Consider the following 25992-nt stretch of genomic DNA (forward strand, 5'->3'; position numbering starts at 1 on the left):
AGCTGTTAACTTTTTTAATGTTGGTGGCACTGCCTCTGAGTTAAAACAAACCAATATCCCGGAGTAATTCATGTACTCAAACAGTACACTGACTGAACTGCTGTGAAGAGAGAACTGAAGATGAACACCGAGCTGAGCAAGCTGTGTGTCAGCCCCCCCACCCCCCTTTATCATCAAGGGTCGCCATGTCTAAAACATCCCACTGGATATCTGATGAAACAATTAACAGCATTGATGTTTATATATATATATATATATATATAGTTATTTCTTTAAAATAAGGGGGAAATACTTTGAGTAAATCTCAATGTATTAGCCTAAAAATAATCAATAATCATTGAACTAATGGTTACTTTAAACAAAAGCCCTAAGTAAGAATGAAACGTATGGGTGAGGCTTCCTCTCTTTTTTTACTGTGTGGGAGGGGAATCCTATCAGCTGACATGGTTGACTACCGCTGGTGTGCTGCAAAAGGGAAATCATGCTATGCTCTCTTCTGAGAAGCTTTGTTTGCATTTCAGTGATACTGGGCTGAGGCTGGCATCTCATGAAACACAACTGCCTGTGTTTCAGGTGGGATAAGTCTAAGATGTGAAATCTTTTCTTAATCACTTCTGTAGTTCCCATGGCGACGGGGTCCCTGTGGGTTCCAGGTGAAACTAATATAAATAATGTGTCCTTTTTTAGTTTCTTTGGTAATTCCTATATATGCAACAGATTTAGAAAAATACACCAGACTCATTATTCAATAAAAATGGAAAACCTGAACCAAATTTTAATGCATGCATGAAACTGACACATTCTGCTGGCACAACAACTATGGAAGACCTCCATCTGCTGAATTAATTTTCAATGAATTGATTTAGCAGTCATCTTCTTGACACTGGAAGTTGCTGTACTGGTGATGTTACATTTGTAGAGATTCAGGAGAGATCATAATGCCATATATAGGAAATATCAGATTATCTTGAGATGAATGAAGTGTGCCATATAACTGCTTAATGTCAACTGCATGCAATAGAGTTTGTGCATTGGCTGTCAGATTGTCATCTTCTGTTTGTCAGTGCTGCTCTAAACTTTGCTAGTTTGCTGCTGTGTGTTTCATTCTGCCTGCAGGCATTGTATAAGCTACTTCAGGGCTGAAGTTGTTACTGTAACTCCAAAACTTTTTTTATACCTAAAATGACCCTAGAATAGAGCTATACAAAGCTGCATTTATTTCATCTAAATAGAGTGCCTGAGTCATGTTGATCGAACTGATTTGAACAAGAATCACATACAGTGCAAGTCAAAGTACTTTTCTGAGTGTTTGTCTAAAAGATTCACCATCCTTGCCTCTGTCTTTTACTGTCACTTTTCTTAATATAAAACTGACTGAAATATTGGAAAATCTAAAGAAAGCTTTCATGCGATGAAGAAACTTTTGTGCAGTGAAATAGTTTTAAAGGTTTTTCATGGAACCATAAGCTACTTTTTGACCATCAGGAAAAGCAGTTTGGCATGACGGTGTAAAAGCGGCTATTGGTGCCAATAAGTGTACGGCGTCTGCAGCTTTCATAAACTTTGTCACAAATAAACCACTCTGTATACTGTATCTTGTTCGGGTTAGCGGAGACTGAGAGCATTACTTGAAATTCTCAAATAATCAGTTTTTCTGTACACAGATGATGGCAGGAAGAAAGACGAGGAGTTGTTATTATAGATTTGAACAGCCAGGGCTGAACAAATGCAGTTTCTCAGCATCTCATTCTCCTTTGAGTTATAAATAGATCTCAGGACTTATGTTCATATAATATGATGTGTCTTTTTGCAAGTAAGCTCAGCTTGTTGGCCACAGTGGGGGGGTTGAGCAACAATACAAGTTGTTCAACAGTATTGTGAAATAATGTACTTAAACTGAATGGTTTCCATATGCCTTGCATTTCCTCTACAAAAAATTAAATGTTTGCCTTTTGCTGCTCTCACCTCTTGAGTGATTTTATAATGATGTTCCTAATAATGTCTCTCAATTACATTTGCTCCGAATGATTCCTAGGGTATGAAGGTTACTTGTTAGTTATGTTAGGTGGACACATGAACTGACAATTAAGCATAAATTACTTCACTTCTTCATCAGTTAGATTGTGATGATGGTCTTTGCATGAGCTGTCAGGAAGAACCAAATTATTCTGCAAACGTTGCCTCTGTTTATTTCTCTACTTATGGAAATGGTGTGTATCTGTCAGTTAAATATGATACTTTTTGTTTCTATTATCTAATTTGATTATAGTTAAGACATAGGGAGAAACTAACACACTGTAGTACATTGTCTACGATAACTACAATAAATTGCCAGGGTTATTCTCAGAAATTGACATTATCTTTATTTGTTCAAAAAATACACTAACACAAAAAACAAACAAAACCAGTAATAATTTCAGTAATAATCCATTCTTAATCTTACTGAATCAAAATGTTAAAATGTGTATAATTTCATAAATATATTCTATTCAAATTAAATATGAAATCAGGATTCTGATATATTAATATCAGAGATTAAATGATATTATTATGGAGCTAAAGTATGGAGCTAAAGGAGTCTCAAAAAAGATAAATGTACACACTACATTCACATACGCACACACAAGATTCATACATGCACACACATGATTCATAAATACACACACAGGATACACAAATGCGCACAAAATTCACAAATGCACACACAAAATGTAAAAAGCACAGAAGATTCACAAATGCATACAAAATTCACAAATGCACACAAAATTCATAAATACACACACAATTCAGAAATGCAAACAACATTTACAAATGCACTCAAGATTTAGAAATGCACAGGACAAGATTCAGAAATGTATTTCTGATGCACACACAAATATACCTTGATTTACAAACTGCTTGCGCACCCCACGCGGGGGATTGTTTACTTCTAAGCCAATCACATCAACGCGTTCACACAGCGCGATATGCCTGTGTCACGAGCACGAGCTAGCGCGGTGGAGTTCTGTCTTTCAGTTGGTTGAGACCTCAACATGGCTTCTGGCAACGACAGGGGAGCGGTATGACTTAAAGTGTTTAGCTAGTTATCTCCTTGTTGTGAGATGTTGTTTAATTGTTAATGTTAACCGGTTTAATTGTGCAACTATCACAACATTATCGGTTAACATTAACAATTAAACAACATCTCACAACAAGGAGATAACTAGCTAAACACTTTAAGTTATACCGCTCCCCTGTCGTTGCCAGAAGCCATGTTGAGGTCTCAACCAACTGAAAGACAGAACTCCACCGCGCTAGCTCGCGCTCGTGACACAGGCATATCGCGCTGTCTGAATGCGTTGATGTGATTGGCTTAGAAGTAAACAATCTCCCGCGTGGGGTGCGTTCTTGTGATTGGCTAAAACAAGGGAGATATCTGATTGGTTGCTGATCATTCCCCGTTTAAAAAAAATGCAGTGAAGTTCACAGACCGCAAGCAGTTTGTAAATCAAGGTATATTTGTGTGTGCATCAGAAATACATTTCTGAATCTTGTCCTGTGCATTTCTAAATCTTGAGTGCATTTGTAAATGTTGTTTGCATTTCTGAATTGTGTGTGTATTTATGAATTTTGTGTGCATTTGTGAATTTTGTGCGCATTTGTGTATCCTGTGTGTGTATTTATGAATCATGTGTGTGCATGTATGAATCTTGTGTGTGCATATGTGAATTTAGTGTGTGCATTTATCTTTTTTGAGACTCGTCTAGCTCCATATATTATATTATATTATATTATATTATATTTAGTATTTCATTGTTTTTCATTATGTGTCTTTAGAAAAACAAAAGCAAACTAACCATTTTGCAGTAAAATATAGACTAACTGATACATGTTTGCTGAATTTATATGATTAAAGTAAATAAATTAATACAATATTTTGTTTGTTTAATGTGAGTAGAAAATAATTAAAAGGAAAATATAAAAGCTCATAAAAATTAACTTTAATGTTATTACTTCAACTAATATAAGTTATTTGTAATTTTATTTTAGTAGTAATGCTTGATTTATTACAGAAACACTGAAGTATATTACCATTATTTACTAGAATAATTTCTTATTGAAATGATGAACTCCCAATGTACGGTTGGGGTTGAAAAGATTATGTGCTTTAAGTTGAATGTTTAAGTAATGATGAATAATTATACTATACTATTACTACTTGTATTATTAATGTTACAAATTTGTAAATAATTTTGATGTGACTCACTCTGTCAGCATTTAATCTGCACTGCAGGATGACATTATGTTCCCAAGTCTTTATACACTCTGTAAATATTTCTTTTCTTTCTTTTTCTTTCTTTCTTTCTTTCTTTCTTTATTTATTACCTCCTTCCTAAGGTAAATTTAGTGAGAACAGCATTTAGCATGTTGAGTTTTGTGCTGAACAGCAGGGCACCATATGCACTGATAGAAGATGTGTATGTGGCTGAGTATGACTCAGTGTCAGTCTGACTGAGCCCAAACTGTTTATTTCCTGCACTGTAAAAAAAAAAATCTGTAAAAAAAACAGATAATGTACTGGCAGAAAATTACCAGGACATTTTCTGTTAAATTTAAGGACACTTTACGGACACTTCCTTCAACATTAAAACGGACATTTCTGTAGATTAACATTTTCTTCCGTACCATAAACGGAAAATCCGTTATGCAGAGATTTAAAAAAAATTATAGCATAGGCCTCTTCTGTAGCAAATAAATCCAGCACAATATGTACAAATTGAACATGGTTTATTTTTACCTAATGTGAACATTCTTAAAAATGCGTTCAGTAGCTTTTTATTTCCCTTAAACAGGTGAAGACAAAAATATTATGACATCAATTTAACAATGTGAAAAGCACCATTGAAAATGTTTGTATTATAGAACAATTTTTAGTTTAAACAGCAACATGCAGAAAAAAAAAATCATGAACAGGTACTTGTACAATATTGGTGTTGCACCAAACAGTGGTCGCAAAGAATAAATTTTCAAATACATGGGGTAAAAATTAATACAAAGACAGGGCTGTCATTATTAACAATTGCTACAGACTAATAGTCAATAGTCAAGTGAAATGACACCATTTTCCCATAGAACACAACATTATTTAAAAAGCACAAAATGTGAATTGTGTCATCAGTTATTTTCCCTCATACCGTTTCAAATCCATACGATTTCCATTCATCTTTGAAACACAGAGTATTTTTAATGAAATCTCTGTGCTTTCATTTAAAAGGATTATTCATTAGTGTTCCAAAAATGAACAAAAGTCTAACAGGATTGGAATGGGAATATTCATATAATATTATAGGTGAACTATCCCTAGTTAGATTACTAACTTCTTATTCATGCTAAATTATCTGCATCTACAATTGACATTGAAAAAAATAAAAAACTTGTACAGCATTTGAAAATAAAGAACAAAGATTTATGCACTCATGCCTGACATTACAATATTAAACTAAGAAAACTATACAATCCAAATTAAGATCAGGGCTTTGTGTTTGTGTGCATTTAGTATCTCTTGCCATGTGCCCATTTGAGGAAACTACTTTTTCAATTTCTTTTGCTGCATGTTTAGTCCAAGTCCTAAGTTGAGATTTGAAAAAAACTCAAATTTACACGGAATCTAGAAGTAGTTCATACATGAGTCTTGGAAGCGTGGATTGCCTTCATCTGAACCTTTGACGCTCGTTCAGGATTTCTTCACAGGAAGACTGTTAATGACAAGAAATGAAAATGAATGAAAAAGTACAAAATTACATGCAGAACAGGTTGAGATTGAATTATAAAGTTCCAGTTTAAACATTGCTTATAAATATCTGTTAAGTCATTCAGTTATCTTCAGATCACAAATTAAGATATTTCTGATGAAATTCGAGAGCTCTCTGACCCATGGGGAATGTGTGTGATGCTGTTGACGTAGACCCTGCATGCGCTGCACCTTGTTTACTGGCAAATTAATGCACACGCATCCGTAGTGATACTCTAGTTAATGGCGGCAGACTCTCCCAGGAGAGGATAAATCATTGAATAAAGTTGTAATTTTGGTTACTTTGCACACAAAAAGTATTTTTTATAAAAAAAATAAATAATATTTTTGTAAAATTACAGTTGAACAACTGATGTCATACCATGTCCTTATACTATGTTTCTGTGCCTTGATCGTGGTAGGGCCCTTGCTGTCTATACAGGTTCAGAAAGCTTTCAGATTCCATCAAAAATATCTTAATTTGTGTTCTGAAGATGAACGAATGTCTTACAGGTTCGAAACAACATGAGGGTGAGTGATTAATGACAGAATTTTTGTTTTTGACTGAAGTAACCCTGTGATTATGTTCCACTAAAAGTCAACATAAAATGCTTTATACACAGTTTCATTAGATATGTTCCTTACATTTGGATGAATTCCAGCGTAGGTGCCATTCTCCTCCGGATGTTTATGTTTCAAATAAAACAAAGGGGATGTGTAGCTCAGTCTCAATAGGGGAGGAAATGGTAACTTTATGACAGCAATCTGGAATCAGCAATAACAATAAACAAAGAAATTATAAACAACACATTGTAAATTCAGAAAGCCACTCCAAACATTGATTAAACCTTTACACAAACAACTTCACTAACCAAGTTAACTGAATAAACAACTCAATGACTATTTTTTTGTCAGTGTTGAACATCCCTAATGGTAAATAAATATGGAAACATATGGGTAGCAATTTGAAATATGCAAAATGGCAATCCAATACATAAAATCGTAATGTATTTCTGTGTTTTAATTTACATTTTACCATACATGTGTCCAGAATTTTGTTCAAAATAAATTCTGTTATATGATTTACATTTGCCATTTTCTACACTAGTTTTAATATGCAAATTAAAAACATTTAAACACTTTATAAGTTGCAAAATTAAAATGAAACTGTATTACTCAAAATTGATTAGATATGTTTAAAATGTCCAAGCAAAAACTATAGCAAAATTATTATTAATTGCCATTTTTCCTAAATGCATTTAGACTTGAGGGAAGAACACATTTTAATCATAATACCTCATAATAATTGTAGCAAAAATGCTGTGAGAATTTCAGAATGCATTCTGAGCCAAATGAGCAGCAAAACGGTGAATTAAATCTTTATTTTTCTTAAATGCATTGACTCTTACATATAAGACGTTTCAATAGCATTTTCATTTAATACCCCGTGATGAATTTAGTTTAAGTCAGTGTGGAAAGCGTTTGGTTGACTGAATATTAACTTATTTTGTGTCCTGTTGCCGAGCCCCACCTTGATGTCCTAACGATTGAAAAGCCAGGGGCGTGTTGCATTTTCAAATGCATTTCAAATCCACATTGACTTTTTATTCATCGCTAGGTATTAAGTGAAAATGCAATTGAAACATCTTGTATTGTAAGTGTCAATCCACTTCTTCAATGCACTAAGAATAATAGAAATTTAAAACAACACTTTGCAGCACCTTTGCCTCAGAATGCATTCTGAAATTCTCACTGTATTTTGCTACAATTATCATGCTGTATTATGATGAAAATGCAATCCCACATGTCCTACCCCCAAGTCAAAATTTATTTAGGAAAAACATTTTAAATGATAATTTTACTACAGTTTTTGCTTGGACATATTAACCATATCTAATCAATTTGTGTAATATATGTTCATTTGAATTTTGCAACTTATAAAGCATTAAAATATGTTTTTATTTTGCATATTAAAACTAGTGTAGGAAATGGCAAATGTGAACTATATACAGTAATAGATTTTTCATTTTGCACTAAATATTAAACATTTGTATGGGAAAATGTACATTAAAATACAGGAACACATTGCCGTTTTACATATTGCATTGCCATTTTGCATATTACATTTCTAATTGAATTTTGCTTCCCATATGTTTTCATAAATAAAAACTTAATAAATAAAACAGAATACAAACCCATGATAAGAATGCAGGGGGTGCTTGGGATGCAAAGTACAGCAGCAATTATGACCTGTCATTAGAAAAGAAAACGAAAAGAAACACCATGAATGTCATGAACTACTGTCCCTTTAAAACATGACTCACATCGACGGACATCTGACACAGACCCAACTCTTTACATCAGTCAAGACTTATTTAAGACTCTCACTCGCCAAAAATTCTCATTTTGACAATTTTGCGTGCTTTTGTATGTGTAAGTGAGAGAGAACTCGATGCGCTCCTGGCGCGCTCTATGAAGCGGCATTCTCTGCGCGTGCACGACGTGTGCGTTCACGGACAGTGTGCCAGTAAAGTTACAGAATTAACTTATCTCGTGTGTGTGTGTTTAACATAAACAAGCCGATAAAATGTCTAAACATAACGTTACCTCGTTCGGCAGAAAAGGTGTGTTATCCTTGAAGAACTCCATGATGTCAGATCTTCTCCTGGTCATATAATCTCTTTTAAAACATAAAGTCGTAACGTTAATTGTGTCTTCTTTTCTTGCCCATTACTCTGCCAGCTCCTGTTGAAGGCATAAAGCACTCTAAACACAGTTGTAAGTTACCGCACTTCAGATTTAACGTTATCACAGCTGCTCAATATCACCTCAGTAAAGTTAATATGCCGGATGCTTTACGAGATGTTCATTTACAAAAAACGTTACACTGCATTAACAACAATAAAAAGTTAATAAACCTTTATTTATAAAACTGAAAGTGAGTACTGTAACACGTACCTCCACGCTGTATAACGTTAGAAGTGTAAGATGAGACCGTAACGATGTGCTGAAAATGTTGAATGCGACGGCTCCGACATCCATTTGCCAAACAAGCCAGGCAGCAACTAAGTTAACGTTACAGTTTGTTACATTTAACAAAACATAATTTACAAAGGAAGAGTAAGAACCATTCTCAAAATCCTAAATCCGACTTTAAAATGAGATTTTGACCGAGACTATCTCCGTGAATAATGGTGCCTGCTCAAGCACTGGTTTCGCGCCGATTGTTAACTGAGCTTCTTGTACCCACAATGCAAAGCGTAATTTAAAAAATACGGAGAAACACCTGTAAAAAGAAAATACGGACAATTCCTTTAAATTATGACGATATATTGTACTGTATTTTTACTGACTTTTTTTTTACAGTGTGGCTGGTAATATGGATCCCTCATTTTTTTAGAGAAGTGTTAAACACTAAAGCACTGTAGGAGGGGAAGAAGGAAGTTGCAGGTACAAGCGTCATGTGGAGAGATTTCTACTGGAAGCTTGTAATTACTTGGTTGTTGGAGTTTAAAGTAAGCTCTGACTGGGTAACCCTCAGTGAAGTTCATTTTAAAGGTGCAAGAAATGACAGCTTTGTGAAGAATGACTCAGGAAATGCTGCTTGGGATCCTCTTGTATCTTCAGAGATTTCTTCCACATGTTGCTATGGTGAAGCGACCTTCATTAGGCTGCTTGAAGGGAGAATGTTATATACAGAATGTTATTCTTAGCGCTGTTAACTAGCTCATTACCCTCTGACAGGAAGATATAAGCTTATAAGATATAAGCACAAAATCATGATACATCATGTCTGTAGCCTTTGGTTAGATCTAGGGGGAGGTGACATGTTTGATTTCAATCTGTGCAGGACATCAGCATTTAATTTAAGCATTTAGAACTGGCTTGACATTCATGCTTTCAAAAATATATATATATGATTAAGACTTAGCATGTTATCGTTTAGATGATATTTAGTTTTATCTTAATTATGACTTAGTATCACCTTTAACTTCTACTTTTAACATCATAATTTTGAATTATTTTCTTACAATTATTTTTTTTTTTTTTTGTGCCATACAATTTCGACTTAGTATTTGACTTGGTATACTTTATATACTTTAAACTACATGGATTTTATCAATAGCTTTTATATTTTGTAAAAAAAAAAAGAAAAAAATCCCTATGCTCCCTAAGGCAATTACCGATCATTTATTTGATTAAAATGCTTAATATTTTAGTATTAATATTGGCATTTAAAATAACTATTTTCTATTTTTGTATGAATAGAAATTATAGCAATTGAAATATAAATAAACAATTGAGACATTATGAACATCCTTACTTGTCACTTTTGATCAATTTAAATATCTCTTGACTGAACACCTGAATAGTAGTTACATCTAGAGTCGACAAAGAGATAATGTCAGTTAAATCAAATGTACATTACATGTTTACACAATATAAAATGAAGCATTGAATCATGAAACATTTATAAATAATTTATAGCATGTTTCCTTTCAATTCTGCCAAAAAATCAATAGCTGGACCTGACAAACAAACCCTAGTGACTGTAAATGTCCTCAATATCTCGCTCAGTATCTGGCCTTTGTCCTGCAACAAATTTTGATTGATGTCATTTGAGGTCAATAATTAAGAGATAAAAATAAGTATCTCAGTCAAACAACACACAAATTTAGAATCAAACTGCCATAATATTGTTTGTTTCCTTTGCCTTGGATCTTATATATGAGCAATTCCAGCAGAACACTTTGATCACGAGCTCTGCTCTAACCTTTTTAAGTGTAACTGCAAAGTGAGAGACAGAAAATTGATTGTGGAGTTTTGATTGAAGTTCATCCCTTCATATCAAAAAATAGACCCATTTTAATTAGCCATCTATAATGCTTTGGTGGCGAGTCTCTTTGGTGTAACCACATGGGGTTTGGATGTCATTTCTTAAAAGTCAAAGCCTTTTAGCCCTGCTCTGAAATCACCACTGAACGAAAGCTGTGTGTGCTGATGTTCAAGTCTCAAAAGTTAGTTTAGTAATTATTTTGAAACACTGAATTTTGATCTCGCCATGCTGAAATTGTAGGGCAAATATAATATGATATACTTCCATATTTTGCTGCTTGAGTTTTTGCAAGATTAATGGTGGAGAATAGCATCTGTCCTAGAAAGTCACCAGAGGGACGTATTGTTTTTCTGAGTTTATGAGCATTGAAACTTTTGTTATCAAAAAAGCTATTTTCAGACTAATTTGTCTAAATGGGTTCATTAGATCTTAAAGTACTTCTGCAATGAATATGGGCAACAGGATGTAATGCTACATGGCTTCTGTTTTGAATATATAATAGATTATATTCAGACTATTACAAATTATGTTTTTATATGAATTAGAGTTCTTGTAAGTTATATAAAATTATAAAACTAAATATATTGCAAATCATAATAAATTCAAAACTGTATTTCAGTTACCTTAAATATTATCTTAATTATGAAATTATTTATAAAATAGAATTGATGTGAAAAGGCCAACATTATTATGCTTATTTTGAGTACCCGATCTCCTGTGTTTGCATAAGTATAGATTTAACTGAAAGAAACACAATATTTAGCATTAAGACCCCTTCTTTCTCAAGTGAGATTCATTAAAGGGATAGTTCACACAAAAATAAAAATTCTCTCATTAATTAATAAATAACTCACCCTCATGTCCTTCCAAACCCCTAAGTCCTTTGTTCATCTTTGGAACACAAATTAAGATATTTTTTATGCATTCTGAGAGCATTCTCTGGATCAGCCTATAGTGCCATTTTGGAGAGCATCACATGTAAACATTATGCTGCTCTGTGATAGCAGCACTGTACACAGATGCGCTGTTTGCGTTGTTTACGCTTTGATCTGAATGTAAACAATTTATCCACGTACATAGGTTGCATACGTTGTTTACATATATGATAACTCTCCAAAATAGCGCAATGGGGTGATGCGGAGGAGACAAATTGTTGAATAAATTCATTATTTTTGTTTTCTTTGTGCACAAAAAGTATTTTCATGACTGGAATGGAATTAAATGGAACTGAATCGAATTGTATTGCATTGCATTTCATTGATTAGAATTGAATCACCTGACCTAATTTTGAATTGCTTTGATATTAGATTAATTTAGTAACATTGGTGGGATTTTTTACATTTATTTATTCATTCATTCTGAATTTGGGTCCACAATGCAATATTTATAATATGTGTATTGCATACAGTATATACAAATGCTCTTGTTCAGTTCATTTTAATAAGCAATGTAATTTATTTAGCTGTTTTGCTCAATCCAGGCTCTTTTTAAATACGTGACTCTGCCAACATTTGCAGAAACGTCCTTATACATACATTTCACTGCAGTTTCCAGGTGAAATGAACATTAGTGGCAGTTAAACACCTTTTTCACACAAATTATTTCACACATCTTCAGTAGGTTAGTTGTGTATAGGTACAGTGTTTCACAGTAGGTTAGTTGTGTATAGGTACAGTGTTTATGTGTAGCATATGCATAGTTTGTATTTTTTTGTTTATGTATAGGTAAACATTTATATATAGTATATTTATATTCAAAATCTGTATTCTGTAAGTAGGTTAATTGTGTATAGGTATAGTATTATGTGAAGCATTCATATAGTCAGTATTTTTTTAGCTTATGTATAGATAAAAATTTATATATAGTATATTTATAGTCAAAATCTGTCAGTAGGTTAGTTGTGTATAGGTTTATACTGTTTTACTTCATTGTTGTATGTCTGTATTTATGTAGCGGATAAGGGAATATTGTTGCGCTCAGATGAAGGCTGGTTGTAAGTCCAGGTGCATGAAAACCAGTAAAATGTAGAAGAGACTGTTGATGGTTCGCACTCTGACAAAACTTTTGTCTAGTTTTTCAGAGTGCGAACCATCAACAGTCTCTTCTGTATTTATGTAGCACCATGGTCCTGTGAGACACGACATTTCATTCCACTGTATGTCCACACATGTAGCGGAATGTCAATAAAGCTCAACTTGAACCTTTTTCACACAAATTATGATTACGGGGGCAGATTATTGCATGGCATGGCATGCTTGCTTCAGCAAATGCATTTTTATCTCACGTTTGCTTTTGTCAACAATATCGGTTAAAACTAAGGGTAGAGTTTAGAGTAAGTGTTTTGTTTATTTAAATATGAAAGAGCATCACATTTTTAATAACATTTCATTTTCTGAATGAAATAATAAAACTCTGTCACAGTCACATTTAACTGTTTCAGAGAAATTTCAACATGCTTTTTAACACCAAACACTGGGAATTGTGATTTGAAACTGCCATGAAACATATACAGACATGTTTTGTCATGACACTTGACATGTTTTGGCATCTGCAATGGATATTTCAAGCATGTCTTTTGCAGCGAAATATACCCTTAGCCACATATTTTTAGGTTTTACATAAATGTTGGCAGAGTCAAGTATTTCCGGTAAGCCTGGGTTGATTTTGCATAGTATTTTACTGGTGATGTCAGAATATAAGTGCATAACATGGCTTCAAACCCCACGTTCTAAGAATTTGTTACACAAATACAACTGACTTTGCAGATCTACTTTGGGAAACAGTAATGCTTGTGAAGAGTGCAGTGTATATTTTGTAAAGTCTACAAGATGGTCAAAAGAGTAAACTGAACATCAGTTTTAGCAGTCTGGAATAGTTTGGTCACACTGCATGATCAGCCATTTCATCTCAGGTATTATGCTCAGACCTCAGAGATATATTTGACACTGTTGAAAAGAATCCAATGTCTTTTTTTCTATCTTTCTAAGGCACACCAAAAAAATGAATACCTGCTTTAGCACTCTGAAATGGGATTGCTCTCTCACTAAGCAGTGTTGAGACGTGTTTCAGTTGCTTTTGGCTATTTATGACTTTTTTCTTAGAAACCAAATAAAAGAATGGGCACAATTACCATTAGGCTGACCTATATCAAAGACAGTTTTGGTGAGTTGAACACTTTGCAGGGGTTGAATGCAAAACCTATTCTAGAGGAAAAGTCAGTACCTGGAAAGTGTGGTAGAAATCTAAGCACAGTTTAAATGAAAGTTCATTCTAATAAGTATAATGAAAATTCAGTGCATGAATAATAGTATTTAATAATCAATTTTAATGACTACAGTAATTTCCAATGTGCTACAGAGGCTGTCTCAGGTTACACATGTGGCGGGTTGCATAACCTGAATATAATAGTCTTAAATATGTTAGTCTTTTTTCAAGATTGGTCATTACTTTACAAAAAAGGTAGATTTATAAAAGGGTAGATTGCACATTTCCAAAAGGCCTGAGGCAAAATGCCTCTAGTTAGATTCATGTCTTAAGCTTAATTTTGGAAATGATAAATAATCTCAAAATAATGGAATCAGATCAGATTGAATAGAATTATGCACTAATTTTAGATTGAACGATACATAACTGGAATCAAATCAAGTCGAATTGTTCTAACTTCTAGTACATAAAGAAAGGAATAGAGAAAAAAGTGCATGAAGCTCAAGTACTGAAAAACTACCTTGCCATGTTTTCTTAGCATGTACCATGGCAAGACACTATTTATGTTATCTTGAAGTACCAGATAAATACCATGGTTTTACTGTAACATTGTACAGCCACAGTACTTTCTTAAGACAAAAAAGCTAAACGATGCTAAAACTTCTGTAAGCTAAACCAGTACTTTGCCTATGCAGATATATTTTGGCCAGTCTTTGAGTCAGAAAGGTCAACAACCCCAATAAACCCAATTTTAAGAATCAACAACTTTCTGTGTATCCAGTAATAATATGACAGGTACACAGTCTTCTGAAGCTCGAGGGACACTCCCACGCACTCCCTGCTAATGCCGTGGCCTGTTATAGTCTGTTGTCATGGAAACATTCAGACAAGTTAGAGGGGGTTGGCACTTTGCCTCCCCATTTCTCAAGATTTTAGTTTTTTTTGTGGTTTTGCTTTGTCACAGCGCATTACTTAGCCAAGGTTCATGAGAATTGCCTTATAAAGGTGTTTTGGTTCTCTGCATTTCAGTAGATCTGAGATTTTGAGGTGTAGGGATATGTTCTGTTCTTATCCTTTTGCATGCAGTGTTTAGGAAGTGAAGGGTATAGTAATAATGAGCCTGTGATGAAACCTGCTTTCATTGATGAATCACACCAAACGAATTAAGTTCCAAACAAATTAGTTTCTTCCCAAGCCTTAAATCAATTTGCTCCTGCTGTCTGTATTTTTTTATGTGTATGTGACTATGTTGGGCCACCTAAAATGTTATACTGAAAAAAAAATTTTTTTTTATATATATATATATATATATATATATATATACACACATGTATGTATGTATGTATGTATGTATTTGTAAAAGCACCAAAAATAGCTTTTTATATTGATTTATAAAAACATAATAATAATTACATCGTTTTCATTAGATATTTTATTTATTATCATTAAATGAATGTGTTCCAATGCAGCCTTTAACCAGATTTTTCCATGTTTATATTTAATTTTTTTCATTAGAATGGAGACCCTATATTAAATTCATTTCCTGATTGTTCAGTATTGGTAAAATATTGAGTATGAGCAATGCTTAGTTATAAGGAGCATAGATAACACTAAACAGACATGTGAATTTATTACCAACATAAACCTCTATTCCATGATTAAATATTCAGTCAAGCATGCCTAACAGGACCTTGCTGAGCATTATGTATGTTAACCCAGAGAAAAGAAAACTCAAAATTGAGCTCTCTTTAACATTTCAAATATTTCTCCTAGACAGAAATTAGTTTTTTTTTTTAAGTTCAAATGGAGATGGAGTATCATGCTTCTCAAACCTGTCCCCTGAGAAAAAATTCTAACACTCTCACAATGGTCTCATGTGTGATGTTGTCGAGATCTCTTTTAGACTTTAGAGGAGAGCCATGAGAGAGATCCAGAGTCTCTGAAGAGAAAAATCTGAGCAGTCTCTTATCTTTTTTGAGACATTCGAGGACATAAATATGAGACCACCAGAGTCTTTAGACTGGGAGACAAATCTGAGCACAGTGTGTAAAGTTGTTGAGATGTCTTATAAAGCTTTTAAGAAGACCATTGTGAGAGTTTTAGAGTTTTTGTCTCAGGAGACAAGTTTGAGAAGCAGGAGATTCAAGCTAATGTTTGCATTCAATTTAAGTTGCCTAATTTCTGTCTAGAAAAAATATTTGAGATGTTAAAGAGATATCTTTTTTATTTTATTCTTCTTCCCTCTTAGCTTCTATGTCATTTATCTACACAATTTCAAAGAAAGAAAATATATGCATTGCCATATTTGAAGTTCTTTTATGTAGAAAGTGTTTTATTGCAAACTGATTTAACAAATAAAACTATAACCATTTACCAAAAAATGGGCCATACAAGACAAACTTTTAATGCTAAACAAAGCACAAAAAAAGGTATTGCTCTTATACTAAAAATCTTGTTCTTGTAAGCCCTTTCCAGTGTGTTTTGGAAATGTGGTGTATATAAAATACTGGACATTGAAGATAAATTTTAACATTTAAACTAGTAACCCTCGATATTCTGAAATGTTTAATGCTATTTAAATTATAGTTTTAGTAGTTACAATATTAGTAGAAGTTTAACATTTCTCCTAAAAACAAAAAAACAGAATAAATCTTAAGACAAATCTGATATTTCTTAAGACAAAGCGGATATTTCAATAAGAAATATAAGAGAATCACCCCTTAGTTTCCTGAGTGTAGAGTAACCTGTCAGAGACATTGATGAGAAGGCACAACTGCACCTCAGACAACATGGGTTCGAATCCCAGCTAAAGGTACTTTCCTGCTCCTGTTCAATTCTCACCTGTCCAATTGTTTTCTGTTACTCTTACTGTCCTGGCCATTAAAGGTGAAACCCCCCATTGCAATCAAAAATAAAGCAACCTCTGGGCAGTAAAACATTTTTAATAATGGATTCTTGTAAGAGATTGCATTAAGACAATAAAGAGATCTTCCATGTTTCTCACAGTTTCTCTCCCATTGTCATTTTGGATTCCTTTCGTTCAGAACATTCTCATGTCTCAGTTTTATTGTTTAGCTAAACAATAAAACTCAGTTCAGTTCTCAGTTTAGTGTCTGCTTTCATTTCTCCCAAGGAATCTTAGGAGAAACATCTGAGACACCATTGAGTGTAAAATGAGAAATATATAAAAATCTCAACTAAGTCTCATGAGGTTAGAAAGAGCAACCACTGAGCAATAAAATATTCCTTTAATGGATTCTTGATGGAGATTGAAGCAAGACAATAAAGAGATATCCTATGTTTCTTCCACCACATTTTTTCTCAAATATTTCCCATGTCTCATTTGTGTCTACTTCTATTTCTCCTAGAATTTTAGGAGAAACATCTGAGATGCTGTTGATCCAAAAATGAGACATATGAGAATCTTGACATATGAGAAAGTCTCCTGAGTTTAGGAAAAGCAACCACTGAGCAGTATTTTTTTCCTCTGGGAAAACAGTTATATTATTACTTAGTAAAAAACAAAAGCATATTTAAAATGTGCAGAACAAGTAAAATGTATTTCATGTACCCCCAATGCTTGACAAAAGTGTTTTCTTGTTTATACAGCTTGATGCAGATCGAGATGAAGAGGAAGTCTTCTATGACATCAGCATGACAGTCGACAACAAACTGTACCCCACCAAAGAACCTGTGGCAGGTAAAGATATAGAATTACTACTTCATTACTTTTAAAAGAGCATTATTAACATTCAACATTCATTTGACAGTATGTAATTTCAGGACAAAAAAAAAACACACGTCAAAACAGGAAAGAAATTTGTGTTTATCAAACCATTTCACACTGTTTCCATGACTTCAGGATAAATTGGCTGAAGAAAAGTGTAATTGACTGAATAGAAAATTAGTCACCTGCTTTTCACAAAAATTCAGAGGATAACTTAAGAAGTCTGCCATCAAAATGTACTTCAGGAGCTGTTGTTTTTTTTTTTTTTTTTTGCATGGCTCAAACTCAAATTGTCTGTACAGCAAGTTTTTTTCGCAGTAGTTAAAAGGATTTAGGCTTCCCACAAATGGAAGTTTTCGGGACCGTGAATTTAATTAATCATCCTGTCAAGATTTATTCAGCCTGACAGGAAGCGCACTTCACAGAACTCTTGATCTCCTGCCACCAAACAGCAACAAAGTATCCAGCGTGAATTTGATCTTCATACAAAGGTTTTTTCAAAAAGTCACTGCAATAAAGTTTCCGGTATGATATGAAAATAGACATCTGTGAGTCTCCATGTGTCGGTTACCCCTGTTGATTATTTACAAGCGCTGGTTGTGCCATCAGAGAAAAACAGTTTGTGAGTGTTTTAATCAAATGTTTGTCGTTCATTTGCTACTGATTTATTCATGTGAGTGTCAGGGCCAAAATGCACATTCACCCTAGATACAGTCATTTATTATTGTCATTATTTTTTTTCCCATTTACATTTATCAGACACTTTTATCCAAAGCAACTTACAGTGCATTCAGGCTATACATTTTTTAAATCACATGAATGTGTGCTCCCTGGGAATTGAACCCACAACCTTTTGCGCTGCTAACATGGTGCTCTACCACTGAGACCACTGACCACAGAAACGTCTCGGTTACGTACCGCCACGTCGGTGACCGACGAATATGGGATATCGCTTCGATAGACCAATCTACTTCGAGTGTAAACTAAACGAGCCAATGCACATTGGCAAGCAAATATTGCATCCAGCTGCCGCTGATCACTGCGTGAGTATAAGAGGGCAGCAGGTGCAATGCATACCAGTTTTTCGCTGAGGAGCCGAGCCAGGGACCCGGCAGCTCAGCGGCGGTAAAGCAACCATGGCGACGGGACGTGGCGTCTCCGTTCCCTCCTTCAGGGAACGAGGGTTACCATACGTAACCGAGACGTTCCCTTTCAGTCGGTCACTCTCGACGCCACGTAGGTGACCGACGAATATGGGATCCCTATCAAAGCGCCATGGGTGCTGCCCCTTCCAGTGCCCTGTGCGAGCCGCCTGCGCCCCTATTAGGTGTAGGCCGGGGCTCAGGACAAGTAGCTGCACTCACCGTTGTCAAAGCACTACCTCACTGGGTGAGATTGGATAACACTGGAAAACGTACCCGGTCCGCTTGGAGCCGGGACGCTGTGGAAGCCCCATCCTTCCAGAAGGAGGTCTCGGAGGCAAATACACATATAGCATCCGTTTAGGAGTATAAGGAGAAATTTGAGGTGATTAAAACCCTCTTGGGAAGGCAGAAGTCTGCCGGGGAAACACAGGCTCTAAGGCTATACCGTGGACTATACACATATGAGTACCGCTTAGGTCTCAATATGGAACCCACCCTTCCATGGTTCTCACAGATTCATCATGAAGGTCTGGCGCCGGACGTTCCGCTGCGTCCAGCTGCTTAGGGTGATGGAGGATCTCAACAGGGTCTACAATACGGACACTCTGGAGCGGTTTAAGCAAGCCGACACTAACCGGGGCCTCTCAGTGCCACTACCCGTTTGAGGTGAGAACACAGGAGGATACCGGCTCTACACGAAGGCTATAGAACCTAGCGAACGTGTTAGGGGTCGCCCAGCCCGCAGCTCTACAATTATCTGTCAGTGAGGCGCCACGAGCCAGCGCCCAGGAGGATGCAACACTTTTAGTTGAGTGAACTCGCAACCTGAATGGGCAGGGCACATCCTGAGCCTGATAAGCCAGGGTTATGGCATCCACAATTCAGTGGGCCATCCTCTGCCTAGAGACGGCACTCCCCTTCTGCCGGCCTCCGTAACAGACAAAGAGCTGGTCTGAGGTCCTGAAGCTTTGTGTCCGGTCTACGTAGCACCTTAATGCCCGGACGGGACAAAGCAAAGCCAGGGCTGGGTCTGCCTCCTCCAGGGGCAGTGCTTGCAGGGTCACCACTTGGTCTTTGAAGGGTGTAGTGGGAACCTTGGGCACGTAGCCAGGCCGGGGCCTCAGGATTACCTGGGAGTCAGCCGGCCCGAACTGTAGGCACGAATCGTCAACCGAAAATGCATGCAGGTCCCCTACCCTCTTGATGGAGGCCAGTGCAAGCAGGAGCAGAGTTTTCAATGAAAGAAACTTTAGCTCTACTGAATGCAAAGGCTCGAATGGGCCCTGCTGTAGTGTTTTAAGCACTAGAGACAGGTCCCAAGAGGGTATACAGGGGGGACGGGAAGGATTTAACCTCCTGGCCCCTCTAAGGAACCTGACGATGAGGTCATGCTTAACCAGAGACTTCCCATTCACGGGGTCATGGTATGCAGCAATAGCGGCAACCTGGACTTTGAGGGTGGAGGGAGACAGCCTTTGCTCCAACCCTTGCTGCAGAAAGGATAGCACGACCGCAATCGGGCATCTTCGGGGGTCTTCTCGGTGAGAAGAACACCACTCAACGAACAGGTTCCACTTCAAGGCGTAAGCGTGTCTCGTAGACGGTGCTCTCGCCGAAGTGATGGTGTTCACTACCTCTTGGGGTAGGTCACCTAGAACCTCCGCGTCCCATCCAGGGACCAGACATGGAGTTTCCAAAGGTCTGGACGCGGGTGCCAAATGGTGCCCCATCTCTGAGTCAGTAGATCCTTCGTCAGAGGAATTGGCCAAGGAGGGGCTGTCGCAAGGAGCACTAGTTCCACATGGGCCAATACGGCGCTAATAGCAAGACTTGCTCCTTGTCCTCCCGGACTTTGCACAGTGTCTGTGCAAGAAGGCTCACTGGGGGAAACGCATACTTGCGTAGGTCCCGCGGCCAGCTGTGTGCCAGTGCGTCCATGCCGAGAGTTCCCTCGGTCAGGGAGTAGATCAACTGGCAGTGAGAGGTCTCTGGAGAAGCAAACAGGTCTACCTGAGCGGCTCCGAACCATCTCCAAATCAGCTGGTCCGTCAGGGGATGGAGTCGCCATTCTACCGGGAGCATAGCTCGAGACAGCTCGTCGGCTGTACGATTGAGCAGGCCTAGAATGTGAACGGCACGAAGTGACCTCAGAGCCTTCTGACTCCAAAGGAGGAGGTGGCGAGCGAGTTGCGACATGCGACGGAAGCGCAGACCACCTTGTCGGTTGATGTACGCAACGGTCGCAGTGTTGTCCGTTCGGACCAGCACATGCTTGCCTCACAAGAGACCTTTGAGACGGTTCAAGGCGAGGTGTACTGCTAGCAACTCTAGGCAATTGATGTGCCACTGCAGCTGCGGGCCCGTCCAAACCCCTGAGACGCCATATGCCCCAGGAGCCTCTGAAAGAGTTTCAGTGGGAGAACCAGCGCGCGCCACCCCGAGAAACCAATCATCCAGCCGCGAGGGCTCGGGACGTGGTGGAGGATTCCAGTCGAGCCCTACCCTCTCGGCGGCCCGGGAAAGCATAGCTGACATTTCGGGGTCCGACTCAGGCCTTGCCACCGTTCCAGAGGGCGGCAGCGCAGCCGAATCTTCGTCCGACAGCTCTCCCTCCGATGCTGAGATCGACATCCGGTCGGGGGGAGGCCCACTGGATACCACTGGTACGCTCGCTGTAGAGGGCCCAGTGCGTTCTGTGGGTTGCTCCACTGGATCGGAGGTGCAAAAGGAGTGGTGGTATCCACTCAAATTGGTTGGCTAATTGAATTATTGAAATATTTTGCATTATTGTTGATTAAAAAGTCGATTAAAAAGAGCTTTCAGTTGTTTCAGAGTTGTTTGACAATACTGTTATACTGTAAAAGTTCAAAACCTAACACAAAACTGAAAAAAATTAATAACAGCAATTTGCTACATTTCTACAGTAGTTTTTTTTTTCAATTGCTTAAACACATTTTCCTAACTTTGCCTTTTTTTCCAAACTTTACACTCAAATCCAAGAATTGCCCACGCAAAATGCAAATTGCCTCACATCTCTTGCAAAAATAAAGCACTGCATTCAAAATCTCAACACATCTCAAAAGCAAACATTTGCTAACACCTTCGCAATAATATTAATTCCTGTTAGATTTTTGTTTGTTACATAGAGTTTTGCAAAAAAGTGTTTTGTGAAATTTAAAATTGAGTCAAAGGCTGAAAATCAGTGTACTGCATGGTTTTGAAGATTTGGTGTGTGGTTCTGGTGTTTTGAGTTTCAAGTTTCAGAAATTATGTGACAGGTAAAAATTTAGTTTGTAAGAAGTTTAAAAAAAATGTCATTTTATATTGAAATCCAGAGGTGGAAAGTAACGAATTACATTTACTCGCGTTACTGTAATTGAGTAGCTTTTTTGTGTACTAATACTTTTTAAAGTAATTTTTTTAATCTGTAATTTTACTTTTACTTAAGTATATTTTGTTTAAAGTATTGTACTTCGCTACATTTTAAAACACATTAATTACTGAGTAAAATAAATAAATAAAATAAATCGCTCCCTGGAAACTACGTCAGTAAATAATGGGCTGGAGGGCAAACTGGCGCTAAAATCACAAGAAAGATGCAGACGGACAAAACAGGCGTTAGTGGTGCAGACACCGTTGAAAACGAAACCCCGTCATATTCTGAAGTTGAACTCGAAGGAAATGAAGTGAACCCCTGGCCATATGTATGCTCTATTATGCAGTGTAAGCTGTACTTGCCTAGGAAGACCAAACTAGCAGCTTATAAAATCTCGACAAAACATCAACCCTTCGCAAGAATGTAGAGGTAAGCTAAATATTTGCATCGTTGCATTGGTGGTTAAAATGAAGCTTTGACATTTTAGCAAGAGGTTTTGCACAAATTAGCCAAAAAGACAGTGGTGAGGAGTGTGCTATATATATCGTCTGCGATAATAGCCTATCATATTTTTTGTTTTAATGATGTGCGCGCCCATTTAGAGTGCGTTCTTTCACTGTGTGATTCAGTCTCCTAAAATGCATTTAGAATGATCACAAAATTGAAGATATAGGTGCAGAAAATTCACATATTTATATAATTTCATATATTAAATCAAAATCACACAGAATGCCGTGTTTTCCTCCAAAAATCATCATGAATATATACATATATAACAGTTCAGTAAACAAGTTAATTAAGAGACTTGCGTTTTAGACACCATATTGCCTTTTTTAGCTCTATTTCTACAACAGAAAATAATTCCAAACACAGCCACCAAAGCACAGTTTTGCGTCTCTGAGCAACGTGACAGTGTTTCGTTCCTGAATGAATCAACCGTTTAAATGATTCGGTTCAATCGCAATGACTCACTTATTAACAGTGACCTGCTGACACATACTGGCCGTTTTAATTTCACATTTAAAGTATCTTTTGATTTTTTTTAAATAATTAATTTCTTATCATTTCAAATGAGTATTCAACATGTTATGTCTTGTATATCAAAACATTATTCATGCATTTGTAACTGCAGGTTAAATGCATTCTTGTCCTGCACTAAACAGTGTAATACATCTAAATGCCACTTCCAATGAATCTTCTGCATTTCCTCTGCATTAAAATATGAGTTTGTTGATACTGATTTGCCTGGTAACAGCCCAAATGTTTTATTATTCTAAATAACTGATTCCTTTAATTAAAAACAACTAGTTTGAGATTAATAGACCTATCCCAGGGGTGTCAAACTCAGTTCCTGGAGGGCCGTAGCCCTGCAGAGTTTAGTTCTAACCCTGCTCCAGCACACATATCATGTAGTTTTCAAATAAACCTAAATGATTAGATTAGCTGGATCAGGTGTGTTTAATTAGGGTTATATCTAAACTGTGCAGGACTGTGGCCCTCCAGGAACTGAGTTTGACACCCTTGCCCTGTCCCTGTCCCATTTTTGCCTCCCTCCCACTGTTAAAATGTAACTAAGTAATTTTTACTCTGAGTAAATTTTAAATGAGCTACTTTTTACTTTTACTTGAGTTGATTTTTAGACTGGTACTTTAACTTGTACTTAAGTAAAATTTCATTAATGTAATGGTACTTTTACTTGAGTAGAATATTTTTGTACTCTTTCCACCTCTGTTGAAATCTAAAACAAAAGTATCAAAACTTTGTAGATGTAGCTGAGCACCTACACAGTGTTTTGGACTGCAGTGTGAACATGGACCATGTGACTTGTGATTTCAAATGGTAGAAAGTTGTCATGCTTGTTTTGTAAATACATTTAAAAGAAAACCTGTTGTAACACTACCTGTTGTTAGTGTTTTTAGGTCATTGTTTCAAGTGTATTTCATTGTTTGGGTAATGATCTCTGCTATTGTTATGGAAGAATGACTTGATTTTATACACGAATGAAATGTTTTGATAGTTGAGCACAACCGAATGGAATATAATTCAGGGGTCTCAAGATGAGATGTTCGAAGTTGAACTACTTTTAGCTTTGCATCTTAAAAGTCTGGCATTCATGATGTGAGATGCTGAAAAACAACAGATTGCATGTGTAAATAGAACAGCAAAAAAAATAGTGGCCAGATGGGATGCAAAAACCTGTAATGTGTGATCGGCCCAATCAAATTTGAGCAGATTCGTATACTTTCTACTTACAAGTTCATTGCTAACAAAACCCAGCTGATCAAATACATGAAAAGCTTGTCAAAACTTGAGCCAGAGCATCTGACAGCTCAGCCAGAGATAACAGAGCCTGAACACCTCTGGACTGCTCATGATCCTACCTGTCCTTAGACCTTCTGGGAGATTTATTGTTCTTTCAACTACTGTATATGTGTACCAGCATGTGATTACCAGCAGTGAAGGTTTGTGTTAGATGAGCTGTGAGATGTTGTGCAGAAGCAGCTCCTGCACATTTACAGGATGCACACTCTGAATTCTTTATACAAAGAATACAGTTGTATTCAAAATTTGCTCTTTAAAGTAATTTTACTGTGATAAAATACCTTTATTGCCTCCAAGGCTACATTTATTTTATCAAAAATATCCTGTAAAAATCCTTTCACGTGAACTTGGCATTGGATTTCACAGTCCACACTACAGAACAAAACGGGTTTTCAGATTTATCCACTTCAAAAAGTTTTGACTGGACAAAAATGGCTTCTTCGTATGGCTGAAAGCCAAAAATGTAGAGAAATAGATGCATTAATGTTGACATCAGTGGCGCCTCCTGGGGGGCCAGTGGTTAGGGCCATGGCCACCCCTAATATGACACTGGTCACCCCATTGCCCCCCCCCCCCCCAACTAGAAAGAGTGGAGTTTTTTAGAATAATAATTGTATTGTATAAATTAACACATATACTGAAGAAATTATATAAAAAATAAGTATAATAAACTTATATGATTGATGTGTGCTACTGTAGAATACGCTCTCAACCCCTCCCCCTCTTCGCGTTTTTTGCAGCGACTTCACGCACTCACACACGTTGTTCAAGTTCAACACTAGCAAGCAATGTGGGAGAGGAAACTTACAATTGCCTGGTTTCCTTCCAAAGTTGCTAATTTAACTTATGAACAAAATTGGAATATCGCACAAAACATTTGCGAGCAAGCACTGTTTTCATCCAACGAGTCAAAGAGAACAAAATCGTCACTTCCTGATAAACTGCCACTATACATCACTAAGAAAAGTAGGAGAAGCTACTGAATTTAATAATTTTAATATATAATAAATTACTTGCACCTCAGAATGAGCAGACAAAACACAATGGATGCAGTTATTAGAGGAATTTATTAGCAAAATGAATTTCCATCTCCCATTATTCGCATTAACCCTTTTTCGCAAAAAAGCAGGGTGATGGAAACCCAGCTAATGTAAGTTAAAGTTAGTTTTCGTATGTTATATAAAACTTGTGTCAAACTTATATACTACATTGTTTGGCTAACTTAGATTAGGTGTCAGTAAGGCAATTAGGAATTGATTTATTTCTGTTGCTCACACATGTCAATGTCAATGTCAATGTCACCTTTATTTATATAGCGCTTTAAACAAAATACATTGCGTCAAAGCAACTGAACAACATTCATTAGGAAAACAGTGTCAATAATGCAAAAATGATAGTTAAAGGCAGTTCATCATTGGATTCAGTTATGTCATCTCTGTTCAGTTAAATAGTGTCTGTGCAATCATTTGCAATCAAGTCAACGATTGGATTGAATGCTTTATGTTTTTGGTAGATTTTATTCCATCAATTGATCTGTATATTAGTGCAGATTTGGGCAACATTTAATGCACTTAAAGTCACATAGGTAGAACAGTTAGCCAGTGTTTACCA

The 25992-nt window shown here is 36.5% G+C and overlaps 1 protein-coding gene across 2 annotated transcripts in view; it reads left to right on the forward strand.

Annotated features, from left to right (window-relative positions):
- The window catches only part of LOC132096748 (adenylate kinase isoenzyme 5-like), a 125404-nt gene that overhangs the window by 54596 nt on the left and 44816 nt on the right, over positions 1-25992 (forward strand). For both annotated transcript variants that reach the window (XM_059502335.1, XM_059502334.1), the window contains exon 7: positions 17421-17511. In XM_059502335.1, the coding sequence (XP_059358318.1) occupies positions 17421-17511 (91 nt within the window). The remainder of the gene's footprint in view (positions 1-17420; positions 17512-25992) is intronic.

Source organism: Carassius carassius, chromosome 20, assembly GCF_963082965.1.
Source record: "Carassius carassius chromosome 20, fCarCar2.1, whole genome shotgun sequence".
NCBI classification, from domain to species: domain Eukaryota; kingdom Metazoa; phylum Chordata; class Actinopteri; order Cypriniformes; family Cyprinidae; genus Carassius; species Carassius carassius.